The 26,790-nt window shown below is 31.1% G+C and overlaps 3 protein-coding genes across 15 annotated transcripts in view; all 3 read left to right on the top strand.

The window, feature by feature from the left end:
- Window positions 1-15,933, top strand: part of Scalloped (TEA domain transcription factor 1 homolog scalloped) — a 175,241-nt gene extending 159,308 nt beyond the window's left edge. For 11 of the 12 annotated variants that reach the window (XM_083038132.1, XM_083038137.1, XM_083038135.1 and 8 more), the window contains 5 exons: window positions 5,690-5,842; window positions 9,418-9,633; window positions 10,048-10,277; window positions 10,352-10,586; window positions 11,040-15,933. In XM_083038132.1, the coding sequence (XP_082894258.1) occupies window positions 5,690-5,842; window positions 9,418-9,633; window positions 10,048-10,277; window positions 10,352-10,586; window positions 11,040-11,153 (948 nt within the window). In that variant the 3' untranslated portion in view covers window positions 11,154-15,933. The remainder of the gene's footprint in view (window positions 1-5,689; window positions 5,843-9,417; window positions 9,634-10,047; window positions 10,278-10,351; window positions 10,587-11,039) is intronic. The other variant, XM_083038143.1, reaches the window with a different exon arrangement.
- A 1,517-nt stretch (window positions 15,934-17,450) lies between these two features.
- Window positions 17,451-20,829, top strand: Argrs (arginine--tRNA ligase-like protein). The gene is made up of 8 exons (XM_083038413.1): window positions 17,451-17,584; window positions 17,695-17,853; window positions 17,959-18,232; window positions 18,329-18,756; window positions 18,858-18,999; window positions 19,080-19,342; window positions 19,428-19,620; window positions 19,691-20,829. Exons 1-8 carry the CDS (start codon window positions 17,537-17,539, stop codon window positions 20,263-20,265), a joined length of 2,082 nt encoding a protein of 693 aa, XP_082894539.1. The 5' UTR covers window positions 17,451-17,536; the 3' UTR covers window positions 20,266-20,829.
- Window positions 20,830-20,999: 170 nt separating this feature from the next.
- Window positions 21,000-26,266, top strand: Leurs (Leucyl-tRNA synthetase). Of its 2 annotated transcripts, none has more exons than XM_083037418.1 (16): window positions 21,000-21,230; window positions 21,478-21,690; window positions 21,778-22,026; window positions 22,105-22,266; window positions 22,340-22,578; window positions 22,660-22,888; window positions 22,964-23,182; window positions 23,265-23,718; window positions 23,787-23,922; window positions 24,003-24,276; window positions 24,351-24,598; window positions 24,683-24,926; window positions 25,000-25,242; window positions 25,317-25,532; window positions 25,621-25,852; window positions 25,923-26,266. In XM_083037418.1, the coding sequence occupies exons 1-16, from the start codon at window positions 21,228-21,230 to the stop codon at window positions 26,144-26,146; spliced, it is 3,585 nt and encodes a 1,194-aa protein (XP_082893544.1). In that variant the 5' UTR covers window positions 21,000-21,227; the 3' UTR covers window positions 26,147-26,266. The 2 variants fall into 2 exon arrangements, with proteins under 2 accessions (XP_082893544.1, XP_082893545.1); XM_083037419.1 differs by having other exon boundaries at window positions 21,462-21,690.
- The last annotated feature ends 524 nt before the right edge of the window (window positions 26,267-26,790 follow it).

Genomic DNA, 26,790 nt, shown 5'->3' with positions numbered 1-26,790 from the left:
TATAAAATATATTTTTTCCTATATAATCATTTTTTAATTTTTTTTTTACGAGATTCAGGATTCGAGAGTATTGTATACATATTTAAAGGATTTGTGTGTATTTTGTCATTGGATAATTTTTTTATCGACAATCAAACAATCGATCGAAACGCTCAGCGCTAGGATAATCGGAATTCAGTTCTATTACACATTTTCTACCTCGCAGAATTCTACGTCGGATAGTAGGAGCGATAATATTAAATCGCGATCGCGCGGTGATGTGCGAGCATTAACGGGCGATAGCCGCTGCAGAATCATTTTCGACGAGAGGGAGGGACACGCATATCGAGAGGAGCATTGCCGCGGGATAAATCACGCGTAAAAATGAACCCGGCCCCGTTTAATCAACAGCTGAATTATTAAAGCGATTCGCGAACAATTGCGCGTCGGTTAATAAATCAAAGCACGGCGGTGCAATCGCTGGTGCCTCCATTTCGCCGATGGGCGGCAAAATAGCGGGAGACAGAAGGCAGACGAAAGAGAGAAAGAGAAAGGAATAAAGAGTATTGTGTTTATATAGGATCGGTCAATATTCGGAAATAGAAAAAAGTGGAAAAACAAGCCGAGCGTGTAAATTAACCGTGCGATTGCATACAATTCCTGCAAAACTCCTGTAAAACTCTCGCTCGAAGGAAAAAAAAACTTCCATTTAATCGAGAACGATAAATCAAAATTTTTTTCGGATATTCCGCGCAATCTGGACGAGACTACCAAATAGTTGGATCGTTAAATTATATCGCGTAAACGTATTAACTCGCTTCTCTCCGGTATAGTTTTCAGTAAAATTTTCAGCGAAGAATTCTGCGCGCGATTGTGCATTTTTCGTAATTTAATCGAAACCCCTTTCGATGATACTTTTTAAGACAAGGTAGAGAAGAATGTCAAGGTATCAATACTTTCTGCAGTGCAAGCTATCGAAAATGAGAGTTTTCACGAGCTAAGTTTCAAGGACACAAATAGATAACAAAACTTCACTGTTCATTCAATTTCAAGTGAACTTTAACCGAGTTTCGAGTTCAGAGATTTAGTTAGAAACAATGTGCTGCAATATAAATGAGGATGTTTCTCAATAATCTTTCTTCCATGAGAATTTTTTGTCTCAAGTTTAAATAACAAATCTGTCCCTCTCACCCTGTTTTGACTCATTCTGCATATGATAAGGTACGCGTTTAATTTTTTTTTTTATATTTTCGCCCTATTATTTTTATACATCTCATTGTGCGCCCCGACTTTTAGAAGCCGCGAGAAGTTGAGGAAAACGCCGGCGTCCCTCGAACAATTTTAATTACACGCGCGACATATAAATGTAATAAGATGTCGTCTGTTTCCGCACGCGCGGTTCCGTGCTACGGTGCCATTTATGAAATACTTGCGCGGGGTTTCCGTTTTTAAGAGTATGGTCAGCCGCAGCTGCAGCAGCAACTGCAACTGCAGTGGCCGCATACCGCGGACATTATTCAGGAAAGTAGCGGGTGGGGTGCACGGTCCACCGTGACGTAATTTTCTGGTTTCCGCTTTTCAGGAGGGGTTGAACGCCGCGCCGCGGCTTTTGTTTGTTGCTCAAGGGGGTTGCTGGCCCCCCTGCGGTCGTGCGGATCGCGCGATTTATTCGGTCGGGAAGAGAGAAAAATTTTCTCACGAGAGCCACTGACGTTTCATATTATGACGTTTCTATATACAGGGTGTTAAAAAATTAGACCGACATTTTGAAGGGAAATAGAAGACTTCCAAATAAACATTTTTTCTTAATACTACATATTTTTCTCTAAACAAACATATAAGTGGAAAAATTCAATTGTGTTATAATCTTGAACAAAAAGTACGGAACAAATACATAAAAGTAATTCATTCCTTTTACAGTAAATGCTCAAAAATTCTTCCATTAATAACTTTAATACAAAGGTGACAAACTGAAAAGTGACAAACTCATCTCGTATCATGTAGTATTAAAACTAAACGTTGTAGAGAAAATTAGTGTTAACAAAAAGTGTTTATTTTGAAGTCTTCTTTCTCCCTTCAAAGTTTGTCGGACTAATTTTTCAACACCCTGTGTGTGTATATACATATATATATATATATATATATATGCATTTCACACGCACCGTATCGTCTTTATGCATATCCTCCAGTGCTCCTTGGTTTCGTATTTTGCGTGTTTTAAAACGAGGCAGTATCGATTTAAACGAAATTATATCTCGAAATTTATTAATAATTGAACCAAAATTATAACCCATTAAGCATTGAATAAGGATCTCCAATATGCATTTTTTAAAATCAAAATCTGATATTTAATATAGAATATCTAAAGAATATTCCATATTAGATAATAGATTTTAATATTTTTTATGATTGAGACATGCCATTATTTTTCGCAAATTTTAAAATCCATGCGTTTTTATGCGCCAGATTTTATATCAGCAATATAAAAACAGAAGAATCGCACCTAAAATTTAATGAAATTAAATTAAAATTCGAAACGATATTTAAATCTTTTTTCTTATTTACTGCGTACGATAAAAATAAAATATATATATTACACTCTTTGAATAAATATTTCCGAATTTGCGATTTTGATTCAATTGTGTTTCTTCCAGCACATTTGTCATTTTCTTTTATGTTAACAACAGATAATACGTTTTACGCGGGTTTGATTTAGCTTTTGTGCTCGCAAATTTTACACGCGCCGCGCCCATCAAACGAGGTTACACCGACTATCACAGTTTATCGAGAGAGATCGCGTCCGCCGTTTTATCTATTTTGGAAATAATTGCACCGGGCATTACGGCGTAATTAATTGTTGCGGTGTAAACGTACTCCCGATAACGGGGTGGATGGGGGGTTGTAGCGGTTGTAGAAAGGGGTCGCGGAAGGGGTACCCAAAAACGGGCAGCGTTTCAGAATGTCGATAAACATGTCCAACCCGTTACCCGCCCAATCCTCTGCATTCCTGGCGTGTATTCGAGAGATGAAGGGTGAGAGAGAGAGAGAGAGAGAGAGAATGTGTGTGTGTGTGTGAGAGAGTGAGAAAGAGAGAGAGCAGCAGCGTGTGGGACGAAGGGTGGAAATTAAAAAAAGCGACACGGACTGCACCCTCTCAATTAACCGAATTGATTTTCTGCTGCAAATTCAGCGCGCGCTTCGCACAACGTGAACAACGGTTCGCACAGCGAAATGGACTTTTCGCGGGTAATCGATGTCATCCAACATTCATAAAAAATTGCATTCTGTACCCGGCGAAATTCGCGCACGGCCGAGAACCACTTTGTAAATCGACCTTATGTGACGGTTAATCTGCCAATTCGTTGCGTTCGATTGTATTGCAAAATGTATTTCAAACAAACATTAGAAAATTGTTAACATCAACAGTAAAAAATATTTTTAAAAATTGGAATAATTTAAATTGGAGTCTAATTAAAAAGAGCGTCCTGTATGTGTGTCTTTGAAAAGTACGCATTGCGTTTTAGAATGTTATGATGTTTTATGCGAAATTTAAGAGAAAATAATTGAATATTCTATTCAAAATTGCTTTCTTTATCTGAATTTAATACGAGATTAAAAATTATGAAAGAGAGAGAGATCACGAAAGTTATAGTATTAAAAAACAAATATAATTTTAATAAAAAGATTAATTTTAATGATATTTCTCTCACATATCTCTATTCACGCAATATCATTGCATAATCGGCTAATTGCAAAAATGCGTTATTAGATTTGTCTAACAATTGCTTTTATTATGATAAAATCTGATTATTAATTAGTGCACTAAAGTATTTATAAAAAAAACATTTCCTAGTACCTATACTGAAATTTTATATATATTAGATATTTGTGTGTATAGTAAGTATACGCTTGATGAAATTTTCTTAATTACTTAATTATCTCAATAAGTTTATTGAAATTCTCGAGGCACTTTTTTTTATTAAAATTCTTTCTTGTGATCTTTTAAATGCCTCTCATTTTTAATTCATTGCTTATTTAACGTATGCTACTTTAAACTATATATCATCCAATTTTTAAGCTGAAGATACAACGCTTTGCTAATTACTTAAACTTTTAACACCGCCAGTTTTATAAATTAAAATTTTAATTAATATAAGCTAATATTATCTATTTGAACTCTCTCTCTCTTTCTCTCTCTCTCTCTCTCTCTCTCTCTTCTCACAAGTTCAATGAAAAGCTTTCATTTCCAATGATATCCAAGTCAAAGGGACACTATCGATATTCTTACGCACCGGCAATTTTTTAAAATAAAATTCACCTGTGGATTGATCGAAAGCCCGGTAAATAATAGGAACGACGGCGGCTCTTTGTGTGCTTTGAAGCGAACACGCGAGGGGCGTAAACAACGTCGAGAGCAAAATGCAACCCGTGATTTTCGGTCGCACCGTCGGCTAAATTCTTTATTGCTCGCATCGTTACGCGGGCGGCGCTTCATTCCGGTCGACCGGCACTCGTAGTGACTCCTCCATTACGGATTTATGAACGAAATTGAAAATCCCCGTGGGGACGAGAGGGTGAGATGCGAATAAGCGCGGGGGTGAATCGGGCGCGAGGAGGAGGAAGGGGAGGATTGGATGATGGTGGTGGGCACGGCAATTTTCCGAACGTCACGGCAACGAACCACCTCTCGTTCGCCTCGTCAGCGATTTTCAGTCGGGCGCTGATTAAAACGACGGCTTTCCGATAAAAGCGCGCCGAATTCCCGCGAATTTCTGTTGCAACCGGACTCGCCCCGCCGCCGCCGCGCGCTGCCGGTTTGTTTCTGCAATCAACTGCATTGCGCGATCGCGATCGATTTCATCGCACAGGATGCGACGCGACGCGCGATAGATAGACGGAAATAAAAAAAAAAAATTACCGCAGTGGAAGAAAAAAAAAGGACGCCGGATAATCGCGCGTCCGGGAGCGGCAAATTGATTCGCATCATTGAGAATGTTACGAATTTATTTGCTGGTTGTTGATTGATATCGCGAGTGCCGGATGTCGCGAATTCTCCGATTTTTCGATCGGCATCGCGTTTGTCCCTCCACGAAGTGAACGATAAAAAAAAAACGCGTACCGAAAATATATCGGATTTACGCTGTTAAATATTTATATAAAAACGTAAATTGATTTCTCTGTATTAAAAATTCACTATTTTTGTATGTATATATATATATATGTTCTATTATGTTTGGTATTTTATAGAAAATTGTACTTTTAATTTAAACTTATTAATTTAAAACAATTGTATCTTAACACTTAAATGACATATTCTCTTACCAATTTGAAGTCGATTTATTCTTTCTTATTTATAAATAATTTAAAAATGAAAAGCTTATCGCAAAGTAAGCTTTTTCTTTTCAGAAATTTTAACAGTATTCGTAATTTTATTACAAGATATTTAAAGTTGTTTACACATTAAAAAATTGCCTTTCGTCGAAATATATTTTTTCGATAAAAAAATTGACTTCGAATATGTCAAAGGATCTGTCGTCAAAATTCGTTTTTTGTCGTAGCAAATTCTGGACAACCTATATGTATAATAATGCATCATTAAAATTCATTTAGCCTCGACGACTTTTCGATATAGTACTTAACATTGAAAAAAAAAAAAAAAAAAGAAACAGATATCGATAATAACGTGGTAATCGGTCTGAAAATTTGTCAGGATCATGCCGCCAAGGAGAAGGCGCTCCAGACAATGTCGGGCATGTCGAGTGCCCAGATAGTATCAGCTGGAAGTGCGATACACAACAAGATGCCCCCCGCTCTCGTGGGGCCCCTTGCCCTTGCTTCCACCCCTGTCTCCTATCCCGGAGCGGTAAGTCCTGATGCCGGAAAGGAACCCCGTGAGACCTTTTATTTTATTTTATTTTTTTTTTTTTTTTTTATCGATTTCTTTCTTTTCAAAAGAGCCACGAGCTTTAGGGTGAGACGACGAGACGCCGTGAAGTACAGAGTAATTAAGTTAATCACCGTGATACTGATTCCGCATGATGGAGTCGCTTTTAAGTGAAGCCAGCGATTTCGATTTCTTCCGCTTTATTGCATAAACTCTTTTTAATTGTGAATTCTCTTGGGTCGATTTTAATGTATCAAGCGCTGAAAACGCGTCGAACTCCTTATTATCATCAAAGATTTATTATGCTTTACAAAACTGATATTGAATTTAATTCATAAAATTGAAGAGGAAATTCTCAGGGAAATTTTCTACGATAATTTCGAAATATTTAATTTTTAAAAAGTACGATTAATTTTTTAATGAAGAGAGAAGCGAATTTTGCGGCGAAAGTATGGATATAAGTGACATTTTTATTGTTTATTCAAATACCCAGGACAAGATCAACTAGTTTTATGATAACTAATAAATATTTATTTTTGAAATGCTGAAGTATTGTATATTTGGAGGGAAAACCATTCTGAATTTATGTGATATCATTCATACATCGACATCATGAAAATACAAGACATAAAATGTCTCGTCGTCTTTGAGGATATTTTATTTTTTGTTATCATTATTGTCAATTTGGCCTCTTCTTTTGAAGTTCGTGACTTGTTTTTAACCGCTTTGCCCGATAACTGCTAATTTGCCAGTCAAAGGCAATTAGTACAGTTTGTCGACTGACCTATCAATTATTTGTGCTTTTCACGAGAATTTAAGACATTATTATGTAATTAAAATGACACGCCAGAGAAGGATTATAACGAATAGTGCTTAACAACATTGCATTTATAGAAACAACATGCGTGCATTCAAAATTAAGCTGTTTGATCTCGATAAATATATATTCAATATAAATTTCTATATAAGGCAGTAATTGTATAAGTACAATTATTAGCATTATAAAATAGATTGAAATTACATGAAATTGATATTTAAACGATTCGTGTTTGCAAAAAGAAAAATGAACAATATTTTTATCAAATATTTTTCAATCTCTAGATTAGATTTCACCGCACTGTTTCTATCTCGTCTTTTGCATAAAAAAGAAAAGAAAAAATAATATTGATCGATTATAAGCGGTAAGAAAAAGTTTTAGCTTTTTTTAATTATATTTTCGCTTTTTCGCTGTTTTATTCTTTCGTGCTTTTTTCGTACCTCTGATTAAGAAAGAGGAAGAACAAACGGAAAGTGTGTTTCTGTAACATCAACTGCGAACTTTCTTTTCTTCATCGCGCGAAGGCTTTTGCGTCAAAAACTAACCATCCCTCGCAAAAGTGACATTCCCCTGGCTCTCTGCTGCTGCTGCATTGCCCCTGGGGGCCCTTGTTGTGTATTGTTGAATTTGTTCGTCGCTCTAATCTTATACATACCTATCATCTGGGCGTCATATACCCACGTATACATTTACATACATATATGTACATATACATTGGACATGTGTACATAACGAGAAATGTCGTTGTGGCTTATCAAACTATCTCTCTTTTTTTTTCTCTTTATATAATAACACGATTAGTCCTTTGTTATTATTGTGTTGTTCTTTATTACTTGTGTTCGTTTATTTCGTTTCCTAATCGCTCGTTTCTCGCCCGATGGCTCGATGGCTTACGAAAAATAAAAAGATTTTGTAAATTCTTTTTTTATTAACAAAACATTTAAATTTATATAATCTCTTTTTAAAAAAAGCGTGTTATTGACATTGTTGTCGCTTTTTCGCGATGCTGATTGACTGTCTCGATTCGCATTGTGCGTTATATTCGTAGCATCGAGCAGCTGTTATCGCGAGGGTTAGCAGTTTGACAGTTTGTCCAAAATAAAATTGAATAAAATAATATTATATGTTTTAAATAATATGTTATAATACTTTAAACTCGATTATTATTTTTGACGGTTATCAGCTGATTTCTGTCAAAAAATATTAATCGCTGATAAGGTATTATAACATATTATATTACTTACAAAATATTATTATTTTAATTATAATAATATGCTGTAAATAATATAATATGTTATAAACTTAATATATATTTTGTCCGCGATTAATATTTTTTGACAGAAATCAGCTGATAACTGTCAAAAATATTAATCGAGAATTTAAAGTATTATTAAAACATATTATTTAAAACATATTATTTTATTTAATTTTATTTTAGACACACTGTCAAACTGCTAATCCTCGCGATGACAGCCTCTCGATGCTATAAATATAACGCACAACGCAGGTCGAGGCAGCTAATCACACAACATCGCGAAAAAAAAGACAACAATACTTCGACTTAACATGCCTTTTTTAGAAATGGACTAGAACAACACGAGCGCGCGCTACGCGCGCGTCATTCCTCGATTTTATTTAAAAATATTTACAACGTATTACTATTTTAATTTTTATAACTTATTATTATTTTAAAATTGAATTAGCAAATTAACATTTTATTAATATTTTTTGACATGTTATGTTACTTTAAACTCGAATAAGATTTTTTGACAGAAATCAACTGATTAAAACGTTAATTTGTTAATTAAATTTTAAAATAATAGTATGTAATAAAAATTATAAAATAATAATGTTTTAAATAAAATGTTATAGTACTTTAATTAAATTTGATTAATATTTCTTTGACAGTTATCAGCTGATTTCTGTCAAAAAATCTTATTCGAGTTTAAAGTAACATAACATATTAGGTACTTATAACATTATTATTTTAATTTTTATAACATGTTATTATTTTAAAATTTAATTAGCAAATTAATGCTTTAATCAGCTGATTTCTGTCAAATAATATTAATGATTATTTGTTAATTTGCTAATTAAAATTTAAAATAATAATATTAGATGATAAAATATAAAATAGTAATATGTTGTAAATAATATGTTATAATATTTTATCCACAATTAATATTTTTTGACAGAAATCAGCTGATAAGTCAAAATATTAATCGAGTTTAAAGAATTATGACATATTATTTAAAACATATTATTATTTTAATTTTTATAACATATTATTTAAACAAGCTTTATATAAAAATATCATTCTTTTTTATATAAAATCGAGGAATGGCGCGCGCTTAGCGCGCGCTTGTGTTGTTCGAGTACTATAAAAAAATAAGAGAAAAACAATCTTTATATATAAATTATATTATATCTAATGTAATTTATTCGAGAAAATCTTGAAAAGATATGTTTAAGTTTTCTCAATCTAAAAAGAGAATTATAAATTCTTCAAGTTCTTTACTTAACTATGTTATTCTCAATTTAAAATTTAAAATTAATTTCTTTTGTATTAATACTAATGCGATTATGCAATACAATATAATTGTATTGCTATTCAGATCTGACGCTAATTTGATAATTAAACTATCAATTATTTCATACTAATCAAATAGCAATATACGTCATTACTAATGAACATCAAGCGTGCAGTTAAATCATTAACGTGTCGCAATATTTTCAGCAATTTTGGCAACCAGGACTACAGCCTGGAACGTCCCAAGATGTCAAACCGTTCCCTCAACCTGTCTACACCGGGAAACCGGCGACGGCAGTCTCGAGCGGTGACATAGTCCAGACACAGCCTCCACCGCCATGGGAAGGACGCGCCATCGCGACTCACAAACTCAGGCTTGTCGAGTTCTCGGCCTACATGGAGCAGCAGAGAGACCAGGAGATTGTGAGTAATGCCTAATGCTTAATGCATAATGAGTAGTAGAAGAAATATTGGATCTATTAATTAAGAAAGTTAAGATTTTTTTCGAAGCAATCCAACTGTATACCTTGACATAAAACTACAAGCTCCATATATATGTATTTTCAAGAAATTATCTTTTCGAGAATGCGTATTTATGTCATCCAATGAAAAATATGAACGTCAGAAAATTATATGAAATTAATTCTAAATGATTAAATTAAAAACTCGAGCTGTAGATGATGATTCTAAATCACATTTTCTCTCAGAAACAGACATTACTTTGACCTCAATATCGGTAAAATATTTGCTGTTCAGTTTGTCAGATAGTTGACGACTATACAGTCGAATCGTGATAAATATTTTACACGCGTTAATTTCTCTCTCTCTCTTTTTTAGTACCACAAACACCTGTTCGTCCATATAGGAGGTTCCGCTACCTACGCGGATCCGCTATTGGAAGCGGTCGATGTTAAGCAGATATACGACAAATTTCCCGAAAAGAAGGGCGGTCTCAAGGAACTTTACGATAAAGGACCACAGGCAGCTTTCTTCCTCGTTAAGTTTTGGGCTGATCTCAATAGTAACATCCAAGACGAAGCTGGAGCATTCTACGGTGTCACGAGCCAGTGAGTATACCTTTTCGTTTATATGACTTTATAATCCGATGTGATATTTACATTGTATTTTTGTATTGCGATAGATACGAGAGCAACGAGAACATGACGATAACGTGTTCGACGAAAGTGTGCTCATTTGGAAAGCAGGTGGTGGAAAAGGTGGAAACGGAGTATGCTAGGTTCGAAAACGGCAGGTTTGTTTACCGTATTAGCCGTTCACCTATGTGCGAGTATATGATTAATTTCATCCACAAACTGAAGCACCTGCCAGAGAAGTACATGATGAACAGCGTTCTCGAAAACTTCACCATCCTCCAGGTGCGTTGATGACATTATTGACGTGTGTTAATTCTTATAATATTCTTTAGATTTTTTAAATCGTTTAAAGATACATAAGTTATCCTGCGGCCTTTATTTATATGTATATTTATTTTTTAATTTTTTTAAATCAAATTGCGCACGCGTCAAAGTACGCCAACGAATCTTATTAATTTTAGACTAATGTTTCTCGTGTTTTACAATTCTTATAATTTTTTACGATTTAAATGCAAAAAGTATTCTATCTGAATCAACAATTTTGGATATTATAGTTGTAATATTTAATTTTAATCACTTGTATATTTAATTTTATATCAAATATACATATAAAATATATTCTATAGAAAAAATCAAAGTTAAAGTAGTTAAAGTAGTTAAATTTGTATTATAAGAATTATAAAATAAATGAGAAATAAATGATATTTTTCTTACTTTTATCTCTTACCTTTTCAGGTTGTCACGAACAGGGATACGCAGGAAACATTACTGTGCACAGCATATGTGTTCGAAGTATCGACTTCTGAACACGGTGCTCAGCATCACATATACAGATTGGTCCAAGACTAGCCTGCTTGAACCTGCTCGCCATGCAGCCATCCACCCCCATCAGTGCCTACCATCACATAAAGATCATCCATAAGTATATACATACACAAGGACACTATGAAAATATATACACATACGTTTACACATCCCAATTGATTTTCTCTATTCTAAAATCATCGGAAACAAGTATTTCTCTTATTCTAATATTGTACTCTTATCTTTCACTCGCTTTCTCATTCTAACGCAAATGTAATGTAATGTAATGGGAAAGCGGCGTAAGAGAGGAGAAATTTAGATTAAAGAAAAACAACTCATTCAAGATTGAAGAAGAGAAAAATTCGATTGAACATTGCGCGCGCGATATATTGCGCGAACACATTGATATAACACAACATGCTTACACTTAAACAGAAATATTTTCGCGTCCATAGTTGGGTGAGTTTCTATGGAAAATATTCGATCGATATATAACGTTAGAAAAATTATTCTATAAACAAGTGTAAATATTGAGTAACTAATGAGTGTTATATATAAATAGAGCATATATCCTCGATATACGATCTGGAATTAATCGATTAATATGATATATTTGATAATTTTGTCATTGGTATGACATAATTTTTTCTATACTGAAACACTCTTATATATGAATTTTTTTAACGCTAAATATGTTATTTTATAAATTTAATTTTTTTGTAAATTTAAATACTATCAAGTGGAAAATGTAATTTTATTGAAAAACGAGTTTTGATAAACTAAACAATACTTCGATCATTTATATAATCAATTGTAAATGGTAAAGGACAAAGTTAAAACTGAAAGATTTAATTAAAAATGAGAAACCTAAGTATTACATAATAAATATTTTAAATATCATAAAGATTTTATTTTTACCCCTTGGAATTCGTGCTTTTTATAATTTTGCAAAGTAACATAGAAATAAAATATGTTGCGAACGTTTTCCTTGAAACTCCTTAAAGAGGACTCTATACACGTATATATACACACACGTACAATAGAGTACTGGCCAGCCCGAGCTTGAGTTTGATTCAAAGTTTATACTTTTAATAACTTATTAAGTCTCTAAGTATTTGCGACGTACTGTAAGAAGAGATTCTTGCAGATACGCTAGAGACAATGTCTTTAAGATATATCACAGTTATAAATTTTATAATAAAATAGATATATAAAAAAAAATCGCATATATATTTTATGATCGCGCGTAATCACACATCATCCATTTAATCGGCGAATTCGTCGAGATTTTAATAGAGGATACAATAAATTAAGTTAAAATCGACAATAAATTTTGGTATAAAACTATGTAAAGAGATATAAGCGATGCAACAAGAGTAAGAAAACGAAGAAACAGACTCTGATCTCGGAAAGGCATGGTACCCCAACATGATTTAGTATTATAGTTTTATTATTAAATTAGATGATAGAGAACCGAGACAAGACATCCACACACAAATATACATATATTATGTATAAGAATATATATGTTAAATATTAATGCAATGATTACGATTTACATTGTTATAAATGAACGTGTATAAAGTTATCTAAGTGATTTCTAAGTTTTAAAGAAAATGGAGGTTTGACCGAGAGATATGCCATTGTGACTTTTTAAGTATCATAAATTACATTATAATTATGATTATGATGATACATCGTTTTTAATTATCAGAATTAGATCAAAAACACACAAGAAAAACGAAACATCGTGCATCAACAATGTGTTTCTTAAAGTCTATCGCAAAATTATTTTCATGTAAGAATTATTATCACTGTGAAAATTTTTGCCGCAACAATCATTAATCTTTAATAATTGGTAGAAAAAGAAGGATAATGATAATTTTTATATATTTTTAAAATTCGATCTTTTAAAATGCACTTTAATAATGTGCAAACCCACCCACTCTTATTAGGCAGCGACACTTAGGTTAGAGGGATGTGTTTGTATTTCTTATAATCGCCTTACTTTGTATTTTAAGATCATTTTCTATAGTTCTTACTGATGAATGATTTTTCTTATTTAGTGTACTTTGTTTGTTTTTATCTTTCTACTACACATTTACCAAGCGATATATCAGATTACATCGATTACAGATAGAAGAATAGGCCACCATCATGGGATATAGCTATGTGATAAGGACTTAGATCTCTCTAAAACCTGACCTTGGCATTTTTCACCAGGAGTGTATTGAAATCTATCTCAAGAAATGTAATAAGACACACACTTATGGCAATCGCCATAGGGCATGAAACATTGATATTTGAATTACAATATATCGTTCAATCACCTGATTTCAATACAACTCTGCAAATCTCTGTAAGTTAAAAGTATTTTACAGAGCATTGATAAGATAATGCCCCACATTGCAAAAATATTTTGTACTTAATAATATAATTTACGTGTTTCTCTTACATACATGGACCATAGAGAACTTACATACAGAGATTTTTCATAAATTCAGTGGCAATTGTTTAAACGAGTAGAGGACCATATCCTGCAGTTGACTTTATTTAATCGCATCTCTCTCACATAGATAATTATATGTAAAGGCACAGGAAATTTTTACTTATTTTGTAATCCGATCTGTTGTGTGTTCTCCCGAAACAGAACTTGCCTATCGAGCAGTAAATGTTAACATAAGCAAGGAAAGATTGTGTATATTTTAAGAAGATAATATTATTTACTGTATTCTTACTTTAATTAACTTTTATGGAACAAGTGGCAATGTATTTTGATCTCTTTTAGTCAGAAATATGTCGCTTTTTATTTGGGGTGAAAAGTGAATTTACTATATGGTTGACTGGAGTAGAAAGGAATTTATATTTAATTGATACGTGAATGTTTTTTTAACTGGCAGCTTTCACATATCTTTTACGTATTGTTACCGTTTTTTTTCATTTTTTTTTTTTTTTGTAAGCTTAGTGTTCATTTGGATGTAACTCTCGAAAGTAGAAAAAAATGAGAATAAAAAAGCGAAAAAGTGTTCTCCAATTTCTTTATATGGTACTCTTCGATGATTTATCCATTTGTAGTTATATTGTGTTTTCGGGAATGATTCTCCATAATATTATTCTCAAATGAACACTAGTAGCCAGTAGTAATTCATGTCATATCGTTTTTTATTATAATTTTTGACAATTATAAATTGTGATTTTTTGCAAAATCGCTTGCATATCAAACTGGAATTGTAACCACGATTACGCTTTACATGGGTGTTTTTCTGCAATATTTTGTTTTAGTGTATTGGAAATAAAGGTCTTTATTTTACAATTTTAATAATTTTGATAAAAATAGCATATAACATATGTAACGTTTTCATAATGTCGCATATCTATGATGAACAAGACAGCGTCTCGTGGTTACATATCGAATTGCTTAATAATGCATTGTTATTTCCAAAACTGCGCAATATCATTGGATGATACTCACAAGAATTCGGTTGTAGGTTTTTATTTTGTATGAAAATTCAAAAATGGAATATAAAATTGAAAAAAAAGAAGCACCGATACACTAATATTATTGACATTTACGCGTAATAATTTTAAAGTAAGCGAATTACATTTATAAGAAAAGATTATGAAAATATATATTTATCTATGTCTTCTGTGAAGATAGAAAATAGTACTCTTTCACTCTATATTGATGATATCAGAAATCGAGGCCCGACAAAATGATACAAAATGCAGAAGTAGACTAAGAAAAAGAAGAAAAAGAGATAACTCGCACTGTACACAATATATACGATACGATCGATCGATTGATTCACAAATTTGTTAAATACCTTTGTATATATTTACACAAAGACCATGAGAAATTATTCAAGTTCCAGCAGTTACATTTTTGTAATAAGTACTCTCGCAAAAGAGAAAACTTTTGCTTGCAGCGCATTACAAATCAAGTTCCACATTTCGAACCAACAGTATGCAAAAATTAATATTTTCATAGAGATCACGATTTCTATAGGTTCCTTAAAGATATTTTGATGCGGAGGAATAGACTTTGATGTTCAACTTTTATTAGCGTACCTTACTTTTATATGTTTATCTGACTCAGTGCTAAATATTAAATTATCAGTTATATATGTGCTGTATTATTAAATAAACTGTATTTATATACAAAAGTTATTAAGAAACAAAATAATTACTCAAATTGTATATTTTATCTCTATTTACATATATTATTAAAATACATTATTTTATTATTATGGAAAATATCTATTTCTTATTTTATGAAATATATATTTCATAATTTTATTATAATTAAAAAGTTATATATGAAATAATAAATATATTTTTACTAAGTTGTAATTAATTTGTATTTCTTAATATTTTTGTCGAGAAATATTATGAATAAGCAGAATAAACATTTAATTATATTTCAACTTAATATTCTCTTATTAAATTCATTTCTTTTATCTCTATGAAAGTATTAACTGCAACAAATATATAATCGGCCTGCTAAATAATTTGGCAAATTAGAGGAATTACATCTTTTAAATTTGAAATTCTATTTATTCATATCCTGGAACTGCCATATCAAAGAATTGAGCTTGATCGTAAAGATGAATAAAAAATATCGATTGGAGGAATAAAAAGGAAATAAGATTTACCTGTATATTATCATAAATGAAACGAAATGAGGATCAAAGTAGTTGTTTTAATGAGTAAATGAAAATAAATAAAATGATATATCATTAAAATTAGAGGTTTAAAAGTATAATAGAACTCAGTATATGTACAGTATTTGAAAAACATGTTTATAATTTGTATGGAGAAAATAAATGATTGATATAAAACGAAATTGTACATTTACTGTATCTTTTTGTTGTTTATCACTGTTTTTTATATATATTATATATAAAACTTACATAAGACTTTCCCTCCTCTCTCTCTCTCTCTCTCTCTCTCTCTCTCTCTCTCTCTTTCTCTATTTCGAAAGCAATGTCTCGTTATTAAATAACGTATTTTCTCACGATTATTTACAACGATAGATATATTTTACTAATATTCTATTTCATGCATGTAGGAAATATATATTGAAATATAAATTATACATGTTGCGCACTTACGTATCATTGTTTTCAGAAACTTTAAATTTACTTTTACATTCCTCTTCCAATTTTATTCACTCACTATCACTAACTACTTCCGCTCTTTTGCGCGCTATTTCAAAAATGTTTGCTTATTTTATAATTGGTTCCAAAAACATACTAGAAGAGTAGAGTATAGTTTTTTAATTGACCAATCACGACAAAGAAATCTTCGGTTCTGATTGGTCAATTAAACGTACCTACGAGCAGTGATGCCAATTTCAGGGGCGAGCCGCGAGCGGCGGCGGGTGGTGGGGGGAGAGGCATGGTGGAGACTGGGAGGTGCGCGTGCCGTTTCGTCACGCGGCTGCGTCACGTGGTTTGGTGTGCCCCCCACCCCCACCTCTGCGCAGCCGCCAAACCACGTGACGCGGTCACGTGACGAAACGGAGCGCGCATCCCCCAGCCCCCACCACGCCACTCCCCCCACCACCCGCCGCGGCTCGCAGCTCGCCTCTGAAATTGGCAACACTGCCTACGAGTAGGATTTATGAACGCACTTCTGTTCATGTGCACATTTTCATTTTAATTTTATGCGCGGGAAATATGAAATAATAGCAAAGCAATATAATGCAAGAGAGAATAAGTTATTATAAAATAGACAATATGAAAATTATATTGCCAAAAAAAAAAAAAACATATATATATAGCTTTTATTATTAAATTTTTCATATTTTTCTGAACTATTAATTAATTTTAATTAAGTTCGTATTATGTATATATATATACATATATATATATATACATATATATATATATATATATATATATATATAAGATCTCAAATCTATTAAAAGAAAATTACTATACTTTTTTTAATAACAGATTCTTTGATTAATTAAAAATTTTCTTAGCGAAAACATTTTGTAATATTAAAAATAACTTCTATGGAAAGAGAAAAAGATTTCGCAAACAAAACTTTAAAAAGCCAAACAAATTACAAAATATATGCTAGACTTAAATAAAATTGTAATTTAAAGCTTAATTAATAAATTAGTTATAAAACTTAATTAATAATATATATAATAAAAAAACTGAAAAGTTGGAATAAATAATGATTTTTCCTCGATATTTTTTTTTGTTAAGAAACAACTTTTAATTAGTCGAAGAATCTAATTAAAGATAATAATAATGAAATTATAAAAATGTATAATAATAATAAAATTATAAAAAATTGTTTACCTTATTTAATGTATATTGCTATATATATGTTTTGATTCACGAGGTGACCTTTATGCCAACGGTACTTGTTTAAACTAAGCACGTGGTAGCTCCTCGATAAAAATTAAAAATACAATGTCGAAACAGGATTGGGAATTACTTGATAAACGAGCCACCGAGGCGGTAAATATTTCTATCGATTTATTTCTAATATTCTGTTATATTAGATTACGAATTAGTCCACATCACAATGTCCTGCGAGGTTATACTCATGTACATGTCCAATGTTGCAGGAAAAAGAGATAGCCCTTATAAAGCAACAAATCGAATGGTTGCAGAAGAATATCAGGACTGATACTTCGCAGACTGCTTCTGACATGAGTAGGGAAGAGTTTGAAAGCTTAAAACAAGAGAATATCAAGCTAAAGCATAGAGTAAAAATACTTGCAAGAGTAAGTTTTTGACAGCAGTTGTCCACAAACTCTACATATTGTAATAGAATTTCTATTTAAAACTTTATTTCTAATATATTCATTCTTTGTTATTATTTTTCCTAGACTATAGAAATGTATAGAGTACAAGAAAGAGAAAGCTATATACCATCAACAGTTAGCATACCAGAAGATAAAGCATCATCAGTGTCTAACATACTTCAAAAGAATACTATCAGTATACATGCTACTCTTTTGGATATCTTTCACAAGGCTATTGTGGCTGCTTATCCTAATGCAAGAAAGTCACTAATTTCAGTGACTACCAATAATAATCCCAAATTTGGAGATTATCAATGTAACAGTGCTCTGCCTTTAGCACGAGAACTGAGTACTACTGGTAAATATTTTTTTCAGTATTTTATTCTACAAAACGAATATAAATATATTATTTATATGCACATGTAATAAACATAATTATTGTATATTATTAAAGGTGATAAATTAGTTCCACGCGATGTCGCTGTGCACATCTTGTCCAAGCTGAAAAAAGACTCCCCTCTTGTCGATAAATATGATATAGCTGATGCGGGATATATAAATGTATACTTGAAACGTAATTTTGCACAATGTGCTTTAAGCAATTGGCTGATAACTGGTGAGATTCTTCCGCCATATGTTGAGAAGCATAAGATAGTTGTGGATTTTTCCAGTCCTAATATTGCCAAGGAAATGCATGTGGGACACTTAAGGTCCACTATAATTGGAGATAGTCTCGCAAGAATATTTGAATACATGGGACACAATGTGCTGAGAATCAATCACATAGGAGACTGGGGTACACAGTTTGGTATGTTAATAGCGCATCTTCAAGATAAATTCCCTAATTATTCAACTGTCACTCCTCCAATTCAGGATCTTCAGGTAACTATAAAATCATATTGCATATTTTTAGCGATAGTGAAACAATTTTATTTTATAAACAAATATATCGATTATTTATATATTTTTACATGTGCATACAGGCCTTCTATAAAGAATCTAAGATTAGATTTGATTCAGACGAAAAATTCAAGAAACGTGCGTACGAATGCGTCGTTAAATTACAGACTTTTGAGCCAGATATAATAAAAGCATGGAAAATGATTTGTGATGTATCTATGCAAGGTAATAGAATAATCTGTCTGTTATTGATTATGAAAGAAAACAATTACTTTAAAATAATTATTCTCTTCTGTTTGATACAGAATTCAATAAACTGTATACTCGACTAGATATCAAATTAACAGAGAGAGGTGAATCGTTTTATCAAAAGCATATGGAATTACTCGTCAAAGAGCTAGAATCAAAAAATTTGTTAGAAGAAGATAACGGACGAAAAGTGATGTGGGGAGAAGAGCCTGGTAAAAGAATACCTTTAACTATAGTAAAATCTGATGGCAGTTTTACATATGATACATCAGACATGGCTGCTCTTAAACAACGTGTTGACGACGAAAAGGCAGATTGGGCAAGTTTCATGCTTTACGCTGTAAATGTGAAACGTTACTATTTCCAACAAATTATTCTATAACAAAATCTTCATAATTTTGCAGTTGATATATGTGACTGATGCTGGTCAAGCTTTGCATTTTCAAACGTTACGAAGTTGTGCTAAAAAGACAGAGATCTTAAAGAGCAACCACAAGATGAATCATGTTACTTTTGGCGTTGTCCTAGGTGAAGATAAGAAGAAATTTAAAACACGGTCTGGTGATACTGTAAAACTTATCGAGCTATTAGATGAAGGTAATTGTTTTAATTATAAATTTGATGTCATTCTTTATTTTATTTTACTATTATATGTTATTTTATCCAGGTTTGAAGAGAACACTGCAAAAATTGAAAGAGAAAGAACGCGACAAAGTACTGTCGGAAGAAGAACTGAAAATGGCTCAAGAATCCGTGGCATATGGCTGTATAAAATATGCCGATTTATCGCACAACAGAAATCATGATTATATATTTTCATTCGATAAAATGTTAGAAGATAAAGGCAATACGGCTGTATATTTATTGTACGCTTTAACTCGAATTCGTTCCATTGCTAGAACTGCGAAAGTCACGCAAGATGAATTGCAGAAACGCGCGAGCGACACTCCAATCTCATTAAAGCACGAAAAAGAATGGAAACTAGCTAAAGTGCTGTTAAAGTTTCCTGAAATAGTTCTTGAAATTAGTGAAGATATGTACTTGCATCCATTATGCGAATTTTGTTATGAGATTTCATGCGCATTTACAGAGTTTTACGATAAATGCTATTGTGTGGAAAAGAATGAAGCTGGTGAGATTGTAAAAGTAGATATGGGACGCCTTTTGCTCGCAGAAGCCACTGCACTTGTTTTGGAGAAGTGCTTTGCTTTGTTAGGATTAAAACCCGTTACACGAATGTAAAAGGATAAAAATAAATACCATAAGTACTTTTTAATTTCATAAAATATAATAGAAGCAAAATATATATTTTTTTTTCAAAGAATAAAAAATTAATTTTTTATTAAAGTCTATAACTGATTTCAATTAAAAATATAATATTTATGTGGCCTTTTATTTATTTTTTTTTTTTTTTTGTCATTTGTCTTATAGAATTAGAAAAAGACTGCTTTCCTAAGTTTAAATCTCTGTTGCGTGAATGTAAAGGGATGAAAATAAATATAATGCGTATACTTTTAATTAGATAAAGTATAAAACAACTATAAAGTATTTTTCAAAGAATGAATATAAAACCTGTAACTTTTTAAAATTTAGTATTAAAGTTTATAATTATAATTTAAAAGATTATACAATATGTAATACTTCTACTATTTCTATTTTTTGTACTGATATACTTGATACAAATTTAATAAGTTAATCAGAGTTTTTTAGTTTTTACTTCCTATTATGTAATTATTTATCTCAAATTATTTATAAGATACATATGTATAAATAAACAATCTAATAAACATCTTTATTTCAAGAAAATTATATATAATTTATTTTTCAGCAATCTCAAATGTCTACTTTTGTCAGCAAAAGAAATTGTTCCTACATATTGCATCATCATAAATATAATAATTGCAGTTATTTCATCATAATATACTGTTTCATCCATACTATTTAAATAATCTTGTAAATCAGAGTTTATATCGTCAACTTTTCATGTCCTATATCAATAACTATAACGTATTTTTAATTTTCGTAAATATTTTTCGTTTTTCTTTTACTTTTTTTTTAATTTTGTAAATCGGTATATATCGATATGCATATGTGTTGAACTATCTGTGATTAACTGTGACGTGTTCACGTGTTCTACGTCGTGTGGTGCACAAACATATAATATTTAATTATTTCTATGTGGAATATATATACGAGCGATTAAAATGGTAAGTATAAAAATTGCACAATTTAATTAATTGAAATTTGCAAATTTTTGTCAAATATTGATCCATAATATGAGCATAAAATTTCACACGTGTATCCTAACCACTGTCCACCGGTATCTACAATCAATTCTAAATTGTCACAAATAAAATAAGATAATTATGTTATTCGATATGTCTTTATTTCATTATAAGCATATTATTGTTTTAACATTAAATCAATTGCTGAAAAAGTAATAATATTTTGCAGGAAAAGGCAGGAAGACAAAACTTTTTTAAACTTTCTATCATTCAACACATTGAGAAAGAGATGCAAGAACATTGGAATGTTATGGAAATGTCTACAACGGACTCATTTTACGAAGTTGAGAAAACTGATGAAAAATTTTTCGCAACCTTTCCGTATCCTTACATGAATGGACGTCTCCATCTGGGTCATGCTTTCTCATTATCAAAGGCTGAGGTATATATTTTTATATGTTAACTTATAATATTTATAAAATTTAATTTAAATATAAAACGTATAATAAAACTATTAAATGTTTGTTAGTTTGCCGTTCGATACAATTGTCTCTTGGGAAAGAACGTACTCTTTCCTTTAGGTTTTCACTGCACTGGTATGCCTATTAAAGCAAGTGCTGATAAATTAAAGAGAGAAATAGAGATATATGGCTATCCACCAATATTTCCTGAAGATAATCAGATAGTAAATGATACCCTAGTAGTAAAAGATAAAGGTGAATCTTCTGACGAACTTGAAGAAGTGGATGTGATAAAAGATAAGAGTAAAGGAAAAAAGGTAAAAAGAGAATTTTAATACAATGGCATAGTAAATATTTTCGAAAAAGATATAATTTAATTAATGTAAATTTTATAGAGTAAAGCAGTTGCCAAAGCAGCTTCAGCAATATATCAATGGAAAATTATGCAGTCACTTGGCTTAAAAGATGAGGAAATCAAAACTTTTGTTGATCCTGCATATTGGTTAGATTATTTTCCACAGTTTGCTATTCAAGATGCGAAATCTTTTGGTCTTCATGTAAGATTAAATGAAATAATTATCTTTATGCTCATTTTTTTTGCATTTTCTATATCTGAAATGTTTTATATAGGTGGATTGGCGAAGGTCATTTATTACAACAGATGTGAACCCATTTTACGATTCTTTCATACGTTGGCAATTTAATCATTTGAAACGTAGGAATAAAGTGAAATATGGGAAGAGGTACAGTATTTATTCACCAAAAGATGGTCAACCGTGTATGGACCACGATAGATCGTCTGGTGAAGGCGTTGGACCACAGGAATATACATTGATCAAGATGAAAGTGCTCGCTCCTCAAAATCTTATGTAATATTTTTTATATTATTTTTATATAATTTGTTTAAATTTTTTACTAGACAAACTTTATCAAATATAAAAATATTACAGGGATACATTTGATGATAAATCAGTTTATCTCGTAGCTGCAACTTTGAAACCAGAGACAATGTATGGTCAAACAAATTGTTGGGTACATCCAGACATCAATTATATAGCATATAATGTAGCATGTGGGGATATATATATTTCTACAGAACGTGCAGCGAAAAATATGTCCTATCAAGGTTTCTTCGAAAAAGAAGGAAAGATAGATATTGTTCGACATCTTACGGGCAAAGTGCGATCTATTTATTTATACAATTGATATTAATTACATTTTCAGACTTTTTAAATAAAAAGTTTATATTTGTAGGATTTATTAGGATTAAAGTTGGAAGCCCCTCTCACAAGTAATAAGGTGATCTACGCATTACCTATGTTGACGATAAAAGAAGACAAGGGTACTGGAATTGTAACTTCAGTCCCCAGTGATTCTCCCGATGATTATGCCGCATTAGTAGATCTGAAAAAGAAAAAGGCACTTAGAGAAAAGTATGAAATCACCGATGAGATGGTGCTGCCATATGATCCAGTAAGAATAGCGTTAATTATTTAATTTTGAATTAATAAGATAGATAAGAATCACATAAAACTTTATATTTTTCTTGTATTAGATTCCCATAATCGAAGTTCCAGAATTTGGCAATTTAATAGCAGTAACGTTATACGACCAATTTAAGATTCAATCTCAAAATGATAAAGTCCAACTCATGAAAGCGAAGGAGATAGCATATTTGAAAGGATTTTATGATGGTGTATTATTAGTAGGTCCATATAAAGGCAAAAAAGTACAGGATATCAAGAAAATAATTCAAAGAGAATTAATTGACTGTGATAAAGCAGTAATCTATTATGAACCAGAAAAAACTGTTATTTCAAGATCAAATGATGAATGTGTAGTGGCTCTGTGTGATCAATGGTACTTGGATTATGGTGAAGAAAAATGGAAAAAAGAAACACTTGAGGCTTTAAACAATCTTGATACCTATCATGATGAAGTTAGAAAGAATTTCCTTGCATCTTTCGACTGGTTACATGAACATGCATGTTCTAGAAAATATGGACTTGGTAAATATATGATGAAGAATTATTTCGTGTTATAATAGAGCCACTCTTTTGACTCTCGAATCTTTTAGGTACCAAATTACCATGGGACGAAAGCTGGTTAATCGAATCTTTATCAGATTCCACTATTTATATGGCCTATTATACAATAGCACATTATTTGCAAGGAAATCTTAAAGGAGACAAACCTAATAGATATAAAATAGAGTGAGCAAGATTACAAGTAATGTGTATAAAATTGTTTCTTATTTGCAATTATATACTAACATTTAATTGTTTTTTATCAGAGCCTGTGAAATGACTCCAGAAGTATGGGATTATATTTTCTTCAAAGACATTAACTTTCCTGAAGACACAAATATAGATAGAAAAATTTTAGATAAAATGAAACGCGAGTTTCAGTATTGGTATCCAGTAGATTTGAGAGTGTCAGGAAAAGATCTGATACAGAATCATCTAACATATTTTCTTTATAATCATACAGCAATATGGCCGGATCAACCTGAATTGTGGCCAAAAGGGATAAGAGCAAACGGTCACCTACTTTTGAATTCAGCAAAAGTAATGTGTATAATTATTAATCTTAAAATAACAATTTTTATGTAAAACTTTAATTGTTATGTTTCAAAACACAGATGTCCAAGTCAGAGGGCAATTTTTTAACACTTGCCGAAGCTATAGAAAGATACTCGGCTGACGGAACGCGTTTCTGTCTAGCTGATTCTGGTGATTCAATAGAGGATGCCAATTTTGTTGAAAATTTAGCCCATACAGCAATTCTTAGACTGTATAATTTTATTTCTTGGGCTGAAGATGTATACAATAGAGTAGAAGGCTTCAGATTTGAAAAATCGTATACTTTCCATGACCAAGTCTTTGATAGGTATTTTCTTCTTTTATGTTATCTTTTTGTTTTATTATTATAAGATAGAAATGAAACACATAATAATACATTTATTTAATACAGCGAAATGAATTTGAAACTACGGGAAACTGGTGAAAATTATTCGAAAATGCTTTTCAAGGAAGCATTAAGAACAGGATTTCATGAAATGCAAGCAGCTAAAGATAAATATTTGCAGTTAAGTGATATGGAGAGATGTAATCATAATCTTATTGTGAAATTTGTAAAACTTCAAACAATTATGTTATCTCCCATTTGTCCGCATGTTTGCGAACATATATGGTTAAATATAATACATTCTGATAATGTAAGTTTCAGTGTTAAAGTAAATATTTATATCGTTCTATATAGAAATATAATTGAAGAATATGATTTATTAGTATAGCATATTCGCTGAAAAATGGCCTGAGGTGGAAAAAATAGATGAAATTCTAATAAAATCATCCCAATATCTAATGGAAACTGCTCACACATTCAGAAATCTTCTAAAAAATTTTAATGCATCAATCAAGAAATCTTCAAAGAAAAATAATGAGAAAACTCAGCAAGGAATTATATGGGTAGCCAAGACTTATCTTCCTTGGCAAAACATTGTCCTTACGACAATGAAAGAAATGTATTTCGTAAGTCTCAATAATATTTTATTCGGTATGCGATAATTAATTTTCGTTCATTAATATTTGTTTATATATTACAGAAAAATGGGAATGAATTACCAGATAATAAAATACTTGTCACAGAACTAGGAAACAAAGATGAATTGAAAAAATATATGAAAAAAGTAATGCCATTCGTGCAATTCATAAAGGATAAAGTAAAAGTTATTGGTATTAACGCTCTAAATTTGACACTTGAGTTTGACGAGTTTGATGTACTTGAAAAGAATAAGAAGTATCTTGAAAAAACATTAGATGTAAGCAATTGCTGTGTAATTTTCGATTTATATATTATTTATTTGTTAATGTATATTTATTATATTTTTGTTTTTTATTTATTCTCAGCTTGAGCATATTGTTGTAAAATATACTGATAAAGCTCCAGAAAAGACAAAAGAAGGATGTTCTCCGGGGGCTCCATACATGAATTTTTCTACAAAGCCTGTATTCGAACTATTCATAAATAATCCGCAAGTTTATAGTGGTTTATTTGAAATACCTATTAAGATTTCGTTTGCACCCGATACAATTGAAGATATTGCGTCATATATTGCTAAAAAACATAAGCACAGAAAAGGTAAATAACAATTTCTGCATAATTAGTAATTTAACTTAATATAGAATCCACATTAATTATATTTATGTAGATATAGATCCTGCCTCCATCGAATTATATCGGTATGATGACCCAATTTTGGGACCAAGAAGTAAACCAAGAGCAGAGAACATTTTAAAGGGAAAAACTAAAATTCCATCTTATGCTGTATTTAATATAAATACGGAAACAAAAAGTATTGAACTCAGTGTTGGAGATAGTACATATTCATTAGGCGAGTACTTAACATATATTGATAAATCTTTGGAAAAGTAAATGCGATAGATTTAATTTCAGTAAAAACTACATTATTATTATGTAAGTATATAATCAATTATTTGTAAAACAATGAAAAAAATGTTATTGATAAATTTATAAAACAATATTTGCTAAAATAATTATTGTGCGTTTATAAAAGAAAAGAATAATGTACTTTTTTTTTTATTTTTTACGTTTTATATTAACTTTAGATATCAAAATAAGATCTCTTGTAATCTCGGATTCACAAATTTTTATATTTTATTTGTGCATATCATTATATTTTCATTTATTTGTGTCATTTGCTATTTGAAATTGTAATATTTAATTAGAAATAAATTGAGTCTAATTATATTACAACTCAAGAATTTTATATTATTATTTACAATATGTAGGTATATTATAGTTTGCAAAAATAAAATTTCAATATATATATATCACTTTAAGAATAATAATAAGTATCAAAAAAATAGGAATTTCTAGAATAAGGTATCATCTTGGTGCTTACTTTTAATTCACTCAAGATCTAAGTCTAAGCAATTGAGGCTCAATACTAATGTAATATATTTTTTATAATCTGAAAAAGAGGAAAAAACTACAAGGTCTTTATGTAATAGGTTTTTTTTAAGTAAAACATATATATATAGTATACACATTTGTCA

The sequence above is a fragment of the Prenolepis imparis genome, unplaced genomic scaffold, assembly GCF_030444845.1.
Source record: "Prenolepis imparis isolate NDT839.2.m4 unplaced genomic scaffold, iyPreImpa1.0 SCAF_5, whole genome shotgun sequence".
Taxonomy (NCBI): Eukaryota; Metazoa; Arthropoda; class Insecta; order Hymenoptera; family Formicidae; genus Prenolepis; species Prenolepis imparis.
The sequence above is the reverse complement of the archived record's forward strand: the minus strand, read 5'-3'. Positions and strand labels throughout refer to the sequence as shown.

Excerpts from the sequence above, each read along its gene's own strand:
- Argrs (XM_083038413.1), top strand. The coding sequence starts at position 17,537 with ATGTCGAAACAGGATTGGGAATTACTTGATAAACGAGCCACCGAGGCG. Across the intron at positions 18,757-18,857 it reads CTCCAATTCAGGATCTTCAG|GCCTTCTATAAAGAATCTAA; the intron begins GTAACTATAAAA and ends ATGTGCATACAG. Across the intron at positions 19,343-19,427 it reads ACGACGAAAAGGCAGATTGG|TTGATATATGTGACTGATGC; the intron begins GCAAGTTTCATG and ends ATAATTTTGCAG.
- Leurs (XM_083037418.1), top strand. Across the intron at positions 21,691-21,777 it reads TCTCATTATCAAAGGCTGAG|TTTGCCGTTCGATACAATTG; the intron begins GTATATATTTTT and ends AATGTTTGTTAG. Across the intron at positions 25,533-25,620 it reads ATCTTGAAAAAACATTAGAT|CTTGAGCATATTGTTGTAAA; the intron begins GTAAGCAATTGC and ends ATTTATTCTCAG.